At 37.8% G+C, this 18291-nt stretch overlaps 1 protein-coding gene across 1 annotated transcript in view; it reads left to right on the top strand.

Annotated features, from left to right (window-relative positions):
* Positions 1–18291, top strand: part of LOC136239116 (long-chain-fatty-acid--CoA ligase ACSBG2-like) — a 40471-nt gene that overhangs the window by 21345 nt on the left and 835 nt on the right. Inside the window, exons 3-15 of the mRNA XM_066029854.1 lie at positions 6218–6504; positions 9118–9206; positions 9272–9392; positions 9441–9521; positions 9607–9714; positions 9769–9816; positions 9865–9975; positions 10030–10098; positions 10445–10503; positions 10549–10671; positions 10724–11009; positions 18042–18158; positions 18215–18248. Coding sequence (XP_065885926.1) covers positions 6218–6504; positions 9118–9206; positions 9272–9392; positions 9441–9521; positions 9607–9714; positions 9769–9816; positions 9865–9975; positions 10030–10098; positions 10445–10503; positions 10549–10671; positions 10724–11009; positions 18042–18158; positions 18215–18248 — 1533 coding nt within the window. The remainder of the gene's footprint in view (positions 1–6217; positions 6505–9117; positions 9207–9271; positions 9393–9440; positions 9522–9606; positions 9715–9768; positions 9817–9864; positions 9976–10029; positions 10099–10444; positions 10504–10548; positions 10672–10723; positions 11010–18041; positions 18159–18214; positions 18249–18291) is intronic.

Raw genomic sequence — 18291 nt, 5'->3', positions numbered from 1 at the left:
AAATTGACAATGTGAGAACAAAACTATGGTGATCCACTTGTTCAACACAAGGCAGACTAATGCTCATACTTTTTGTCTCCTTGGGGATACAGACATGAAACAAAGATTTACAAACTCCTATTGCTTTGGGGATCACAGTGCTATCAAGGTTTTTGCTGTTAGCACCTTCCTTCATTGAGAAAGAAGCGCTCAAAACATTCCAAAATATTTGACCCAATGGCATTGCATTCATAAATCAGGGGGAAACCACGGCTATTTTACACGATTACACATGAAACTACAAATTGTGACTATAAACTATAGCTACATGTATAACAACTATGATATGACTATAACAACGATAGTACAATTATGGGGAAAAGGAGGAGTCATCATCCAAACCTTGTGAGCCCGATATCATAAAAAATAATCCTGGCATTGTTTGTTCAGCATGAACACACTGAAAGTTATTGATGTAAGTTTCTCCTAGCCACTTTGGATGGAACTACGATCAGTAATGGGTCTAAGAATTGATCTCGGAATTGATGGTGCAAAAGGTGTCCTTACCTCAAAAGATTCCACAACTATAGTGGAATGAAATGATCTCCTCTTAAAGCTATTACTCTAAACACTGAGTTCAATAGCAGAGACTTGTTCACAAATGATTTGTAGTAATTGTGTTGACAAATTGTGACCGAATCTGCAAGAATCCCACATGTTAGTGTAAACCTAATTTTACAGTAGCTACCTATAGAATGCAAGAGTTATATTTGATCCTGATTATCAACATAGCTATCCTGCCTATTTTGGTGTCTCTGTCTGCAGTATACTACTCAGTCTGCATATAATCTCCTTCTCTGCTTCCTGTGCTGCCCATGGGGTGGCTGCTGCAGCTGGATAGGTGGCTAAGGATACTACTGAAGCATCTGGCTCCTATGAATAAGCAGCTAAAGAAAATTCTGATCTTTTAACTAGCAAACTGATGTAGACATGGTGTGGCTGGCTAATAGTTTTACTCAATAGGATGCCTCACTCTGCTGCTGGCATTTACACCAGATATAGGTAATCACCTATCAGTTACAAGCTTTCTTGCACCTTTTCATTTGGAAACAACTGGCCTAGTGCCTGTCTATAAGATGCTAAAAGACATACTGTAATTTATGGTTGATTTTATTCTACAAAGTTTCAGGGAAAGCCTTAGCTAAGACTACTTAGCATAGTGATAATCGGAAAGCTGTTTTTCAAAATGATAGCATTGTGCACAGTTCTCCTTCACTATACCAGCAACAAAGAAAAGCTGCACATTACATATATAGGTAATCCTGCAAGCTAACATGTTATGTATGTGTAAGTTAGACAGTTTATGCCTCTGCCTTCCATTCAATGATAAGAAGCTACTGCTAGCTCAATGCATTCTGTTTTATTTAAAGAGCTATGTAAAAGCAGTTAGTTTTGATTACATGCCTTCTGCACTGCAGCATGCTACTGATGTTAGCTCCTAATCTCACATCCTCCTGATTACTTGAACTGTGCATTAGTTGAATCATAGAAATTTTGGTTTCACAAACCTTACTTGGATCTCTGAGATCAATGCATGCTGAGATCTAGTACAGATGTTTGGTTATTCAGAGTATATGTATCTCAGCCTACCCTGGTGCCATCAGCTTTTAAACTACGTAACAAAAACTAATTACCTGCAGCTTTCTTTACAACAGCTGTGTCGTTATCATCAGTATCAGGATTAAGAAAACACTTTCAAAACTGCAGCACTCCCTTTAAAGGGTTTGATGCTACAGTATGTGCCTTCATCCTTTATATTGCTCACAGTTTGCCTCTCTCGAATCACAGGTCCTATGGTGCCATCTTTTGCCATAAAATCATTCTAGTCATTTGATATTGAAGATGTACTGACATACTCTGATCTTGAGAAATATTACACACCCTTGCTCTGCAGTTTTATTTGAAAATGACAAAAAAAGCATGATCAATATTTTGATCATTGTGTAGCTATAACAAGATCGGTGCTTATGGTTACATACGTAACTACATTTTTTATGAATGCATCTCACACAGGCTAAAGTTTAATGCAATCATTCACTTATTCATAACAGGAAGTGAATATCTGTATATTAATGTACTTATCAATATTATTCTCCTCCTCTCCCCTTACAAGAATAATAGAGGGTGATAGTAGCTAGCCATGGCTTCTGAGCCTATGTACATAATTATGGTCATAGTGATTATATTGCTATCGTGTTCTACTGTATTCAAACAATGCCCCTACAGTAGCCCAAGTATATAAGTGCATGGGGATATGATGGCAAATGATGCAGTGTGCGTAGGGAATCTGATTGTATAATAGTCAAATCCCTTACTATGGTTCCTGGGAGGTGAAGCTGATCACGCATTTACAGTAACACATTTGAAAGACGTGCACTTCGCGGCATGGGTGGGTATTTACCTTGAGACATCCAGTGTCGGAGAGGTACTCACACTACTGTTGGCAAACTTTGTATCAGCCATTTTGAATTAAAATCATTTATGTCATCTGCCATGTACAGCTATCACAATATACTTTGTTCAGTTTTCCAGTAGGAATGTGCGTGATTATACAGATGTATCAATATAAAATTTACCATAATCATGTCATGATACCAATATTAAAATATTCATAAGGACCATCAAAGAGACAACATCCAAACATTACTAAGACAAGGGACTCCATACTCACTAAATCCATTAACAGTGGAGCTCTAGTGTATACACCAATGGAAGAACATGCCCTACAAATACAGTGGATAGCTGATCAAAGCAATGAAAATCCCAGACATGCAACCATGAAGCAAACCTAAAACTACCAAATACTCATCCCTCACTTAGTGGACAAAAAAAAAGCCAAAGGCTTATAAAAGATAATAGCTTCGTGAGCTAATTGTGATGGGTGCATCTAAAAGTGGCATGTTCAATCTCACAAATGCGCTGGCCATATACATGAGATTTGATATTGTCATGTTTCTTTAAGACAAAATATAAGAGATGAAGTTGTTGGAGGAAGCAAGAGGATTGAATTTTACTGTTATTCCTTTTTAGAGGTAAAATTGTAATCATAGAGGTTCACAGGAACTTCAGAAACTGTCCTTCATAAGTAGGTTAAATGTAGAGTGTACTTTACATGGAGGGTCCTTTAAGCACTGCATGTACATGTACAAAGTTATTTTCACCAGCTATCACTTAGACTTGCCAATTCCAAACTAATGCAAATGCACAACCATAGTACTGTGCTTGTGATCCATTTTTCCTCAAATATCAACTCAACAAGTAAGCTGTAGCTGGTGATTACTATTCTATTAGACACCAGCTGTCAACCATTTGTTACAGAAATTACATGCAAACATTTAAACAACAGTAAAAAAAATTTCCCAAGATGGATTTTTTGGGATTTTGGATATGTTATTCTCCATTAAATTTCACACAGAATGATACCAAAACTTCTTTTATACCATTTTTTTCTGGGTACATGACCTTTTTTGCATTTGACTACCAGACTACTATATGATATATGCAGAGATGCCAACCTCTGAACAATTTTAGGAGTGAGACCTCAAACACTACCGGCAATGTGGAACAGATTCAAGTGCAGCTCAAGGATTTTTGGTAGTGAAGACCAAAAATAAATAAATAAATAAATAAAGGTCGTCGCATGTTCTAAGTACAAAAATAAGCACAGGTCTGCCCAATTTTAAGCACAGGGCTAATTACGAAGTAGATCAGGCGTGAGAAATGCGTGAGAACTAAGCTGAAAGAGTGAGAAACAGAGGGTTAGGCGTGAGAGCGTGAGATTACTAGCCAAAGAGTGAGACTCACGCCTAATGCGTGAGAGTTGGCATATCTGTATATGTGCTATACAGGTGAGCATATAAAGTTGCTAAAATTAACATGTTTCTGTAGAATCACTTTTTAAAAAAAAAATTCTAATTGAACAAACAGTACATTTTCATACTATAGCTGAATGACATTAAAATATATTGAATTGTTCTGATATGTGCCACGCCAGTGTGTAAGAATATTTGACTCCATATCTGGGTGAAATTCTTCGTGATAAACAAGATTATCACTATCCAGAAATGGCTGATTTGCTGTATACATAGCGAAGGGAGACCTCAAGGGAGGTGTAAGCGCTTGAGGAGACATAAATTTTTCAGTACTCTCAGCTTTTCTTGATGTTTTTGCTGTGTGTAGCTTTATCGTTGCATTTTGCCCATGTGTGTTTATCATCCATGGTTAGCTACAAGAAATGCATATGCGCTTAACAAATAATATACGCTTAATAGATGCATGCGCTTAACAACTTGACGCTACATATCACAATAATTATACTTTGAATGATCTTCCAGTCAAATTCCAAGTATTCAATGCACAGATAAACATGCTAAGCATAATTAACGCCATCATAGATTACTGTTTTCTTGTAGGTGCATTAATTAGGTAATTAATTACGTGGGTGGCCAATATTTATACAATTTTTGTTACAGCCTTGCAGCCAAACTTTTCCATGATAAAGCAAGCCAAGTACAGCTAAGCCAACTTCTCAAGCAGCCGTTTTAATGGAATTCTAGACCCTTCGCAAAGCGATTGACTAATTGCGTGGGTGGCCGATAAATTTACACAACTTGTTATAGCCTTGCAACTAAACATTTCGAGAATAAGCAAGTATAAAGGGTTACAAAACAGTTGAATAAACTTGGTAACAATGTTTCTAGTAATCTTATAGCAATATCGTGATAGTTAGCTGTAATTATGGTATCGCGAGTATTGAACTATCAATATTATCGCTCAGCTGATCATAACATCATTAGGAACTTTCTTCACTCATACGTTTTTCAAGTTGGCATGAGTAAACCACCTCAAAGCAATAGCTTACCTACCTGGACGGTTACTGGTGCCTTACAAACTTCGTTTATCACATACACTGTATGGGTTTCTTTAAAGTTATTTTGCTCATGTGGGCGTGGAAAAGCCAAATAATTATGTAATTGAGTATGTAATTAACTCACTCACTCACTCACTCACCCACCCACCCACTCACTCACTCACTGACCACAGTCGCAAGCCTAGAGCCCAAACGAAACAGCACTTGTTCACCATTTTTACGCCACAACAACAAACTCACTAGTGGGATGTGCCTTTTGGGGTTCCAACGAGTGCATGCCCTTTGCGCCTTGTCTTTTCTTTTATCTTCAAACAGGCTGCATGTCTTCTTCATCCAATGAAATCATATTGAGGCGTTAATTTTCCACATCAACACTTTCTTTAAGCAGCGTAATAGACACCACACTAAATTATTTAAGTAACTTAGACTACGCTACTGTACGGAGGTACCAGTACTCCACGATAGGTCACAACATCACGCCTATTCTATGTATTATCGATCTATCGATTGAGACCATGATGACCAAGCCCCTTTTACGCTAGCTGTATTTGTGACCACACACCTTCAAGTTGGTAGGCTGATTCGAGCTCGGATTTGAGATTTTCTCTAATACTATGTGAATCAATCAAAACCACAATGACCACACCCCTTTTGGGCAAGCACACGGCTGACTCGAGATATTCTAATACAACAGTCACCCTAATAGAACAGTAACATGTTTATAGCTAGCTGTATGCTTAATCAAAAAACTAACCAAACTAGCATATTAAAAATTATGAATTTAAAAATGAAGTAGGAATCCAAGCGATAAAAAGTAGTGAAACAAGAGATGAACAATGGTAACTAATACAGTATAGCTCAGTGGTAAATCCTACTTTGGCATTGAACACAAAATATTTGTTATACCATGCCAAAGTTGGGATTTCCTACTGAGCTATACTGTAATAGCTACCATTGTTCATCTCTTGTTTCACTACTTTTTATCGCTTGGATTCCTACTTCATTTTTAAATTCATAATTTTTAATATACTATACCATCTCAGGAATAGTGCTATTTCCATTGAGTCCTAATAGGGAACTGTCATAAAACTTTCAGATGGTATAGATTTAGAACTGCTTCGAGTTTTGCTTGCTTTTACCTCTAGCCATGGCTAAACTGTTTGTTATGCTTGTTTATGCATGATGTGTGTATGATGTCTATTCTCTGCTTAAAATCAAAAATATTACATTGGTAAACATTATCTGCTAAAAATATGTTTATTAAATTGTTGAAATGTTATTTTACCCTTTGCATATGTGTATGTCTAGCATCTTCATCAGACATACTTCAAAAGGAGCCAACTGTGGATCTAGTAGCTAAACAACCCAAGAAACATTGCTTTGATCCTACTGACATTGTGGAAATTGTAGTTGGAAAAGATGGTATTGCTGCTAAAAAACCAGCTACCATACCAGATTTCTTCAAAGAGACATGTAGTAAATCGCTGCATACAAAGGCAGTGTGCTGGAAAGATAGTAAAGAAGTTCATTGGCAGAGTTTGACTTACGCAAAATACAAAGAACTCGTGTATGCTGTGGCTAAATCTTTTCTGAAGGTAGTTTGCAAAAAAAATGCTTGTATACTGTTGTGAAGTTTGCTATTCATGTGTATGACAAAATAATAGCATAGAACTTTGGACTGGACAAATAATAATCCATAGTGTTTAATGATGCCAACTAAATGGATAAAAGAACATAGACTTTTTCAGATCATGTTCTAAGGGGTCCGGAAACTAGTGAGTTTTTTAAATAAAAAAAATTAAGACAGTAATTTAAGTCTAAAATCAAGGTATGTTACAAAGATAGTAACCTCTAGTGATTAAGTTACGTAAATTACTTCTCCCAAGCCTTGAATGTGTTAAGTGTCTCTAAAAATGATTATTGGCTATTATGACTTAGCTACTGACATTTTTTCTGTATACACTTAGAGTGGTAAGATTTAACTGTGAAAGCATTTGTTGAAGTGATCATATTTAGCTAAAATAGGCTGTAATTACATTGCCTCAGAATGGACCTGGGCTTTTCTGCCTTTGGGTTGGAAGGGTTGGAACCAGTCAACAAATTTACCCCTGCTATTTTCCACTGTTTTATAGTTGTCCATCATAAATTTTTTCCTTGCTAGAGAAGACACTGAGAATAATTTTCATTTCCAGTTATCTTTTAGCTTACCATATATAGTCTGTTCCAACTCAAAACACTTTTTCACTCATAGCACTGTAGAAGTCTGCTGTAGCATTATTTTAATTACAGATATTTGCCATTTAATAGCTCGGAATAGGCAATTTTGTGGCAAAGAGAAGAAATTTACTCAATTTTATCACTATACATTAGCATTTTTTAGTAATTAGCCTCTCATTTTAAGCTTACTGTTTCAATTTTTTAACTTTAGACAAGCTGACTGGTTTCTGGAAACTGGTTTCTGGTTTCTGGAAATCCCCTTAGAACCATCCCTACACTACTTTTAAAGCTAACCCCTAGTTTCATAACTGTTCCTTGATCCCTGATCCAATTTGAAAATTCTAATTTTTTGGCTTGTTAATTTATTGTTCACATAATTAAGGCTGATGAACCTGCATACAGCACATCTAAAGAAACAACAGCACCAGGCATGACTAGAATTAATTTTGTGTCTAAACACGTGCCCCAACAATTAATTACTGAAAAGTGAAGTAGCCATTATGTTTCAGTTTTTGCTGTGTTGCATCTGTTACACAGTGTTACAAACAAACAACAGTAAGAGAAGTGTTTCTGCACTCAATCTAGTCGCTACGGAAAATATATGTAGGTTTCTAGTGTGATAGCTAGCCAGCACAACCACAGAGAAGCCATACCACACTATGGCAAATCAATACCTTTTAATAATCACCTTGGCTCTGTCTCAGTGTTTCATCATTTATTCGGGGTTGCTTATTCAGTAATATTCACTGAAGAATTGCATGTATTAGGCCTGGGCAAAAGTGGCCTGGGTTATTATACTCATTATACATTATATGCTTTATTTCAGTTACAAAACATAGCAAACTTCAGTGGCGGATACAGTGAGCTTGCATTGGTTTCAACTAAAACCCCCTCTGAAAATAATGCATGCATCCAAAAATCAGTTTACGGAGTGGGTGCAAGTACCTAGTTTGTAGACCAGCAGCCAAGAGCATAAATTGTTAATCTTTTGATGCCATCCTGGCACCACCCCTATCAGGCAGGGGTTGGAAGGTGGCCTCTTCATATGCAATAACCACTTCTAAAAATCATTAATTTTTATGTTTAAAGATATATCGACTGATTACTGCTACTTCTAAAAGCATCACTTGCATTTTCCAAAGATTTTAATAATAATACTGGTAAGATTTAACAGTGAAACATTGCTGGAGAGTGATGATTTTGTTGTTGAATATTATTAGCTAGCTATATAGCTAGACTGCATGCCAGCTACTGACAATGACCATGTTCCAAAGTGGAACCCCCGTTTTTAAAGGTCTGCGTCTGCCCCTGGTAACTATTCTGAAAAATTCTCCATAATTTATTTTTATCAGTAGGCTTAGGAGAACCTACGCCTATAAACTCAGTCATTATGCATAGTTCAGGAGTTTGCTGATCATATACTACATTAATTTTTACGTTGTCCCAGGATCTGGCCTACGAGATTAGGTTGGGACATGCCAGCTTAATCTCTGACACTGAATTAGATTTTTAGAGCACGTGTACAACACTATATATAGTCTTCAGAGTGCTAGTCTTCCTTCACACATGCACTTATAAATGGATAAGCGCTATGACAAGATCGACGCCTGGGTCTGGAAGCGAATGCTGCTGTAAAAACAATGTTAGATATGAAAATAACTGTTTTATAAATGTAAAAGTGTATTTTAAAAATATCCGTGTCCCTGTCCGCATTCGTGTCCGTGTCCGACCGTATCCGCCTTTTCCAACTACCCTGCTTCACACACTTGTTGAATGACTTCCACTAATGCCCATGCCTAGATCTGCCCCTGTTGCTTAAACCCAAAACCCCCTCTGAAAATTTCTAGATCCACCACTAAATGTGCCTGTTTCTTGAGTTTATTTTGAGTGTTTTAATGTTTTGGTAATTACATATGTGCTGATATTGAAAGTACATGCAGGCCTTGTTTTAATTACAGTTTAGTACTGTATGCCATTTTATATGCTTACAGCTTGGACTGGAAACTTATCATGCTGTTGGTATTCTGGGATTTAACTCTGTGGAGTGGTTTGCATCTAGCATGGGAGCAGTGTTTGCTGGGTATGAAGTACTGTAGTATTTGTAAAATTAAGAGTTATAGCTACTAATGTGTTCACTATCATTAGGGGACTATCTACTGGTATATATACCACTAACAGTACAGAGGTCTGTCACTACATTCTGAACAGCAGCAGAGCTAATATAATAGTGGTCGAAAATCAGAAGCTACTGGACAAGATTCTTAAAGTACTTTCTATGTTTAAGTAACTGGTAAATAATTTTTTTTTACATTAGATTCGTGACAAGCTCCCTCACTTAAAGGCCATAGTTCAGTACAAGGGAGAACTCAGCAAGGACTATCCTGATACCTACACTGTATGGTGTTGTATTGTTGTATGTACAATGGTAGCTTATAGGTTAGTAATAGTGTGTGATTGAGTAGTTGTGTGTCTCCTTGTAGTGGGTGAAATTTCTGGAGTTGGGCAAGGACATGGATGATTCTATAATTGACAAAATCATTAACAGCCAGCAACCAAACCAGTGTGCCATGCTAGTTTATCCAGATGCAGTGAGTGAATTTATCTAACTGAATGACTTTGTTTACAAGTAATATTTGTAACAGGTTGGAAGTACTGATAACCTAAAAGGAATTATGCTAAGTCATGACAATGTAGGTGTAATGGATAGATTATCACTGGATATGTTAATATATATGTAGATCACATGGGTTACTGCTGCATATGTTGATGCAATTGGTGAAGATAAACTTAAAACTCATGGTGGAGAGAAATTCATCAGTTACTTACCACTCAGCCACATTGTACCACTGGTATCTACTTATTTGTAACTCTTGATACTACATTGGTCTACATTTTACTTGCAGATATTAGACATGTATCTACCTCTTTATGTTGGTGGCACTGTGTATTTCTCACAACCAGATGCTTTGAAGGCAAGTAGTTCTTACATTTCTTCTTTCAGCTCTTTTAACACTGAGTTATTTGCATTTATAAAAGACTTGCCCGTGAAACTTTGCTGCTGATTCTATACTTTCAGTAGCACATCCATAGTTACTCTCTGTAAAAAAGCTACCCGAGAAAGCCATTGTATGTATATCGTACTTGTCAAATGCTACTTAACAGATATTGAGCATAGTAATATTCTTTATTTGCCATTTTCCATCCATTCTCCTTAGTTTGTCATTTCCTGTTGGGATCTCTTACAGAATGTACTCTAGATTTTGTGATTACATCGTATGTGTATTAATCACTTGTTAGACTTTCCGTTCATGCATATAGGGCTCCCTTGTCATTACTCTTCAAGATGTTGAGCCCACATTTTTCTTTGGAGTACCACGGTATAGTGTATAGTAAATGTAATGCTGTTATTGCTGTATTGTTAGTGTGTGGGAAAAAGTGAATGAAACATGTCAAAACGATAACTGGATTGCCAATGCAAAATCCACCCGGGGAATACAGAAACAGCAACCTTACCTAATTGTGACTCGGCAATATCATGCAGTTGGGTAGGTTATCTATAGTTCTTGATTCACGTGTTGGGGTTTGTACATTGTGCAGTTTACCAGAGCCATATGTTTGGACGGAGAAGCAATTATTTAGCCTTAAAATGTGCAAGAACACAATAGTGGGAGTTGATCCAACACACATCATATTTCTAGACTATAATACAAGAAGTATGTATGGTGTAAGTGAGTGCACTGGCCTACAATCGCTGGAAACCAAAGTCAGTATGCCAAAGATTCATATGCCAAAGATTCATATGCCAAAGATTCCTTCTTTTGTTACTGAGTGGTCTGCTGGTAAGAGCATAAGAGGAGTTGAGGCAAAGTTAGATTGTCAAGAGGTGAGTGATTGTAGTTTTCAAATAACGGGGTTATTATTTTCTATTAACACAATATACTGTTATGTTATTGACACTCTCTTTTGAGATTACTTAAGTAGCTACATATTGCAAGATTAATAATTATTGTAAAATTTATATATGCATGCAGGTCATGACAATAAAGGTATCAAAATAAAGAGTGATAGTATAATTCAAAGCCATGAAAGTACAGATTATAAAGTCATCATGTTCGCAACTTTAAATTTTTTGATAAATTTACTGTAGTTTAGAGCATTCAAAATAGTGAAAATATTTGACTTGACTAGCTGATATGTTGCTAAATATGTACGTTTAATTGGTACTGTTCTCTTGTTACAAGTTAGAGAGGTTAACCCATATATATCCAATCACTAGTCTGGTCAAGTACTACAATTGTTTTTTGAAAATATCGATGAATTCTGTCACCCAGTAGGTTTTCAATTATTCAACCACATACGTATGCTTTAAACCTGGTGAACTTATGTGACCACATATTCAGGTACCATTGCAAGTTTGCATTGTCAAATAATAGTAGCTACACTTTTACATGAGAACATCACCAGTTTGGGAAAATTACTAAGTCAATGAAATTATACAGTATGGTAGTGCTGTTTAGTAGGGTTCCCCCCCTAAAATGATGGGTGCCGCCAAAAGTGCTACTTCTAAAAACCATCATAGAAGCATCATACATAATAAAAATCACCTTTACAGTGTAGTGTTAGTCCATCCAACATCAATTATAATGCTAAAGACAAGACAACACTTACAGGTGGCATTTTAAAATAGTTGCCAAAAATCCAAATTTTGGTCTGCTTGCCTGCCTTACTGCCTGACCACAGTTGCAAGACTAGAGGCTAAACAAAGCAGTGTACGGCCACTATTTACACCACAATAACAAACTTATGAGTGGCAAGTGCCTTTCTGGTTCCGATGAGTAACTGCCTTCTGCACTTTGCCATTCCTTTTATCTCTGATTACATGGTCATTTTCTTCTTCATGCGATGAAACCATACCAAGGCATTAACTTTCCATATCAAGATATTTAGATACCACAAAACTATCAAAGCACTTAAGAAGGAGTGAATACATGTAGTTGCACTTATAAAACAATCGCATAGGACTGCCAGAATACGCTGCCACACCTGAGTTACCCCCACCCTTATTGACCTACTATAACCGCAATCAGTAGTAAGCAAGACTCAGCATTGAACCATGTCTCTATTATGCATAGCATATGTAACTCAGCAACAAGATTGAGATATTCTAATAAAGCAGTCCCAGCCATGCATGTATGTCATAGCTATGCTATAGCAAAAAAAGTTTGTGCAATTAAAAATTGTTCATTTTAAAATGAAGTAGGATTCCAGCAAGAAAAGGTAGTGAACAAGAAAAAGAAAATCTATGTGGAAGTATCCCTACTTTAATGTTATTAGCTCACCTTGTTAACAGACTCCTATCATACTTCAACACTGATGCTTGGCCACTCAAACTTCCAATACAGTCGAGGCTGAGGCCACTCAATCCTCTGATTGTAGTGGAGTTTGGAAGGTGCACAGAGTCCCGCCACCATAGATTACCCTACAAACCTTTAGCACATTGGTACATGCACACAAAAACTTCTCTACAAGTTTGATTCTTGACTTGGGTGATATAGGGCCAAAGAAAGGTTTGTAGAACTTTTCCACCCAAGGAATGAAGAGAAAAAATAAAATTCACCTACAGGATTAACTTATCAGGTAAGTAATTGTTGATTGACAAGTAATAGTTACGAGTGTATGCACATACTATACAATGTACAAGCAGATCCCCAAGTGTATAGTATTGAAACACACATGCCTAATAACTCCTTATACAAATTAAGTAGAGGTAAGTAAATGTCACTGAGAGCCAGCTGCTAATGCTTTTGACAAATTGGCAAGATCTGTTGGAGGGGTCCTAATGTATTATTTGTGTCACTTCTCCACCTGCCGAGCATTTGAATCTGATGATCAGGGATATTGGTGACTCTTTCGGAGGATGCTGCACCAATTCAAAAACTATGGGTGTTAAAGTGTTCCTTTATGAGATGAAGTTCATCAAACAAATTGTCCAGGAAATTGACTAAGATTGATCGAGTTAAATATCGTTTATCTTCAGGAACAAACAAAGGTCCAGGGATATTGCCTCTCAAGTGAGATGAGGGCAGAAGAGCAGTAACTGGGCAAACGGAAAATCAGTCCTTCCCAAGAAAAGTTTAACTCCCTGACAGAAAGGGTCAGTTTTGCTCTGTTTAATAGTGACCTGGATCATGGTTGGTGATGACCCGCTATCTACTGCCACATCATTCACTGAAAAGTGGATGGAAGGATCGTAATTATCCTGAGATGGGACAGTTAGTTCACTACTGTGCAAAAAACCAAACAGAGCTAAGCAGGATGCTGCCCAGATCATGAGGTTGTTATGAGATGTAGGCTGATGTTGTAAGACAGTAAGCATGTCAGACAAGATGTTCAAAGTTATTGGCAACCTGATGTATGGTGATGTACGTACAAAAGTAGCTTGTGTTTTTTGAATTCCTTTAAGTACCTGCTGCAGACGTGGTGTAAATTGTTGGTAATAAAGCAAATGATGACCGACTGCAGTATGCAAGTTATGAACAGTTGAGAGGTATACTTTAATTGTGGTACATGATAGGCCTAAAGTTTCTAAATGAGTTACAAACAACAGGAGGGTAAATTCAGTAATGGGGAGTGGGTCTTGATGAATAGCACTACAGAATGTCAGGTAACACTGTTGGCCGCAGGAGTAAGTAGCGTGGGTGGCTGGGGAGACACCATGGTGATAGTATCTGTGAACCATCTTCTGAAGGAGTGGGAGGTCCAATCTGGCTTCCGTGGAGACATGATGTACAGGAGTGGAGGTGGTAATGGAGAATGGAGTCGGAAGACAATTTACCTGTGGTTGGGAAATAAAAAATGTGTTAAATCATTCCTGGATAACATATCTGCTAGAATATTTACTTCACCAGGAATATGTTGTAGTGACACATCAAAAGTGGCTGCAAAAAAAACATAAAGACCTGAGGAGCAGGGCCGGCTCTGGCAAAATTGGGTTGGGTGGGCCATCCATGCATGGTAGGTGGGAGGTAGTGTGCAAAGCACACTCAGCATGCATAGCCTGCTCCTGCTAGGGGGGTCTGGGGGCATGCTACCTCAAGAAATTTTTTTAAATCATCGCCTAGGAAATGCCATCTAGAAGCATATATAGCCTAATTCAGTTGGGCATAGCTATCCAATATTACAATCAATAACTACACTGAATTCATTTATTAACAGCTGCATGTAGCTATAAGTATTCAATTAATCTAAGCTTATTGGCCAGTTGCTAGATGAATAATGACCACAGTACTGTTGAGTGGCGTGGCCTAAATTGCACCATATAGACAATAAGGCACCCACAACATTTTGATACATACTCCTACTAAGACTTTTCCATAATACTCCGTGTTTGAGAGATTGGTAGACTTGTAGCACAGTATCTAAGTTCTCTAATCTAAGTACAGACTAGTGCTTAGTGTAGTTTACAAGAAGATTTGATAAGTTCGAGTGCAAGTTTTACTAAAAAACAGCAGACTTGGCACATGTAATTCTATGGCTTCTCGTACTGTTAGCCTACAACATACTAGTCAAGATAACTGTAATTGGAAAATGTTGGGTGGGCCATGGCCTACTCAGCCCTCCCCTCCAGAGCCGGCCTTGAGGAGATGCATAGCCATTTTGTCTCTAGAGTAACCCTTTACAACAACAGTAACCACACTGATGTTATCACACAGGAATAGAACTGTTTTATGAGCAAAGCATGGGCCCCATACTGCACAACTAATAACAATTGGTACTAGTTGTTTAGCCATAATTCTGATGGGATGCCATTCTAATGGCCATTGCCATTGAAACCAGTACTTTTCCCACTGGGCACCACAACCCCAGGATCCAGATGCACCGGTGGAAACATGAAAATTGACGTGATTAGTATGATAAGGTTAGTGCAAGATGCACAGCCCATTCCAATTAACAATAAATGTATGCCACCAATAAAGATCTGAGTGAAAGGACTGAGTTGGCCTTGTAAAGTATTTCAGTTTCTTTAGTTTAGCAGCTGACTAGTACATCTGGGCTACAAATGTTCTACTGCTCCTCACAACTTTGGTGGCATGTTGCAAAAGACCTACCAGAGATAACATTTCTTGCTTGGTAGCCAATTCTTTCTGCAGCCAGTATGCCAACTCTTTGCAAATACGTTGGAGTTTGTCATCAGGAAGGCAGATCTCCGTGTGATTGGTATCTAGGAGAATGCCTAGAAAGATTAGCTGTGTGGAGGGGGCCTCGGTTTTCTCTGCTGCTAGTGGCATGCCAAGGTCTGCACATGCTTGTGTAAAGATGTCCAAATTACATTGACAGATGGGTGAACTGGCAGGACCAATCAAGAGGAAGTCATCTAAATAATGCATTACAAACGTCACCCCATACTCCCATCATATGATTTCTTATCTGGAAGCAGTATATAGGTGCAGTTTTTGAAGCCTGTAATAGGCACTGCCAGTTAACTAGAGTACTTTATAAATCTCAGTTTTCATATCAGTATTATTTTAATGTTGTTGAATATTTTAAAAAAAATTGTTACAAAGGAGTAGCTAACTTTCAATGTTGATGACTTAGCTAGTCTATATACCTAATCTATGACAGCTATAGCACATCAATTCACAGGCCATCAATGTGGGTCCCTGGTGGGATAGTTACAAATTATTTTAATGTTCTATTAGAGTATTTTAATGCAGGTGACTGCTCTATTAGAGTGTTTAGTGAAAGGATTGAAACATTGTCGCAAATAAACATTGTGCTGTAAAATTCAACCTGTCCAACCTGTATAATTGTATGGTGACCTTTATCAGGCATTTTCTGTGAGTCATTCCCATTCCCGCTTTCCATTCCCATCCCGTTCCCGTTTTCCTCAAGTTCTACTTACCCTGACCACTGGGCTGAGTTGGTATCTGTATACCACATGCTTGTTCGCCAATAAACTAAGCTAACCAAAACTATTGTAGCACTGCACCACATAACAATGAATATCAGACACTTCAGCCACACCATCTAAATCATGTGAAGCAGCACAATGGCTGTAGTGGTTTGCATCGATATACACCTCAGGCTTGTACATGGAAAATGCGCTACCAATGAATAAACCAGCTAACAATGAATTAACTGACCATCAAGAAAGTAATTCTAACCATCAAGAAAGTTATTAGTAAGTAAAATCATTCCTTGTACAGAGTGATAAGCAGTAGCCATTGCCTTCTTGTTCCTTCCATGTTACAAATGGGTGACTTTCATCTGCCCATGCCCCATACTACAAATCAGGTATAACACACCCATTTAGTTTGTATCTGTTTTGAAACAACTTGACCCTCGGGCCTGTGGCTCTGGGGGGTCAGTTTACAAATCAGATACAAACCTCGTGGGTGTATTACAACTATAACTTTATAATAATCACTTACACTCTAGAATCTTATTTGTTTAAGAGTGCTCTGTACAGTTGCGCGTATGGCTTCCCATAAATAATGTTTTCTGCTATAACTTACGAATGGATTAAATTATTCTGCTAAACTCTTTTTATTTGCAATAAGCTATCACTACTGCACAGTTTAGTCCAAATCCCATGTCTTAACTCACTGTAGAAGGTGAGTTATAAATTTACGCTTCAAACTTCAAACTAGAACTAGTCCCACAGTTTATGCCCTAGAGACTTGATTCTTTAAAAATACATTATTGAAAACTGTAAAAACAAATGTGCGTTTCTATTTTTGTTCTCTGGCTTCTCAGTCATCAGATACTCTTCTTCCGCTTTTGTGCTGGCACTAATCAGTCTTCTTTACCTCCACGCCATTTCTCACCAGAAGGAGCTATCAAAAAACAACAAATGCTCTTTTAATGCATAAATATCATGGTTGTCCATCTGAAATTTTCATGTCTATCGGGTATAAAATGACGAACTAGTTCTAATTTTAGTATCAAGGTGTAGAAACTGAGGCACCCGCAGCTGTTCTATGGCCACAGTTATTGTTTCTTAATCGCGTAACTGGAAGATAATCGGTAAATTACGGATCGCTATATTCATTATGCACCTATCAATGTCAAGCCCCACCCCCCAAGTACGGGCTATGTGGGACGTTAGGAGGGGATTTGAACTTAAATTTTGCTCCCAAGGGTGGGGAATTTGAACAAGCGCTCTATAGTAGCATAGATCCTTTACAGTAGTTTTATAAGTGAAGCGCGAGAGAACACATGATAAAACTGCAGCACCCCGTGTACTTTGTCACTGTGGCTTCTGTTTTTACAACACGTTGGTTGTCAAATCCCCTTCCTATCCCCACCTCATAGGGTGGGACTATGTGGGGATTTGACCTGATAATTCACCCCCAGGTAGGGAAATTTGACTTTCCACTTGATCAAATCCCCACCCTTCCCATACTGGGGGGGTGGGGCTTAACATTGATAGGTGCATTAGACCACGATAAAGAAGATACAACACTTACTTCGCTTCCCTCATGTATATCGCTCTTCTTTCTTCATTTGTGGCAGGTTATTTCATCATAAAAGGCATTTTCTCGTTGGGCGCGCCAGTGTTAAACAAGCCACAGACTAATTAGATAATTACTGGTGACCATGGGAATCCATTAGTAAACCCCAGCTGTGTTAACCTCAGAAGCCATACGCGGAACTGTACTTTAAGGATTCAGTAATTTTTTTGGCAACAGGTTTTTACCAATACGTCACATTATTATGCAGCAAACACCCAAGAATAAGTAGTAGTTGGTTTGTGATAGAAAAACTGCAGAAACTGTAAATAGTTGTATTATTACCACAATACAGTTACTGAGAATTATCCATCTCTGCTTGTTTAAAAGCAGGTTTTGTAATTAATCATGTCCACACATACCATAAACTAAGAAATTTTGTTAACTTATGGTGTTGTGGGTAGGTGTTTTTCCGTGGCAGACATGTTTTCATGGGCTACCTTGGCATGGAAAAGGAGACAAAGGAGACTATTGATGAGGAAGGATGGCTGCATTCAGGAGACACTGGCAATGTATATGAAGTGAGATAATTGTGTAGAAACACTTATTTGCATTTAGATTACTTCAACTTGCACAGAATGGGTCTCTAAGTATCTATGATCATATGGCAGGTATGAAGCACTTGCAAATGTGTAGAGAATATTAATTTTGTTT

The sequence above is a fragment of the Dysidea avara genome, chromosome 11 (genome assembly GCF_963678975.1).
Source record: "Dysidea avara chromosome 11, odDysAvar1.4, whole genome shotgun sequence".
In the NCBI taxonomy this organism is placed as follows: Eukaryota; Metazoa; Porifera; class Demospongiae; order Dictyoceratida; family Dysideidae; genus Dysidea; species Dysidea avara.
The sequence above is the reverse complement of the archived record's forward strand: the minus strand, read 5'-3'. Positions and strand labels throughout refer to the sequence as shown.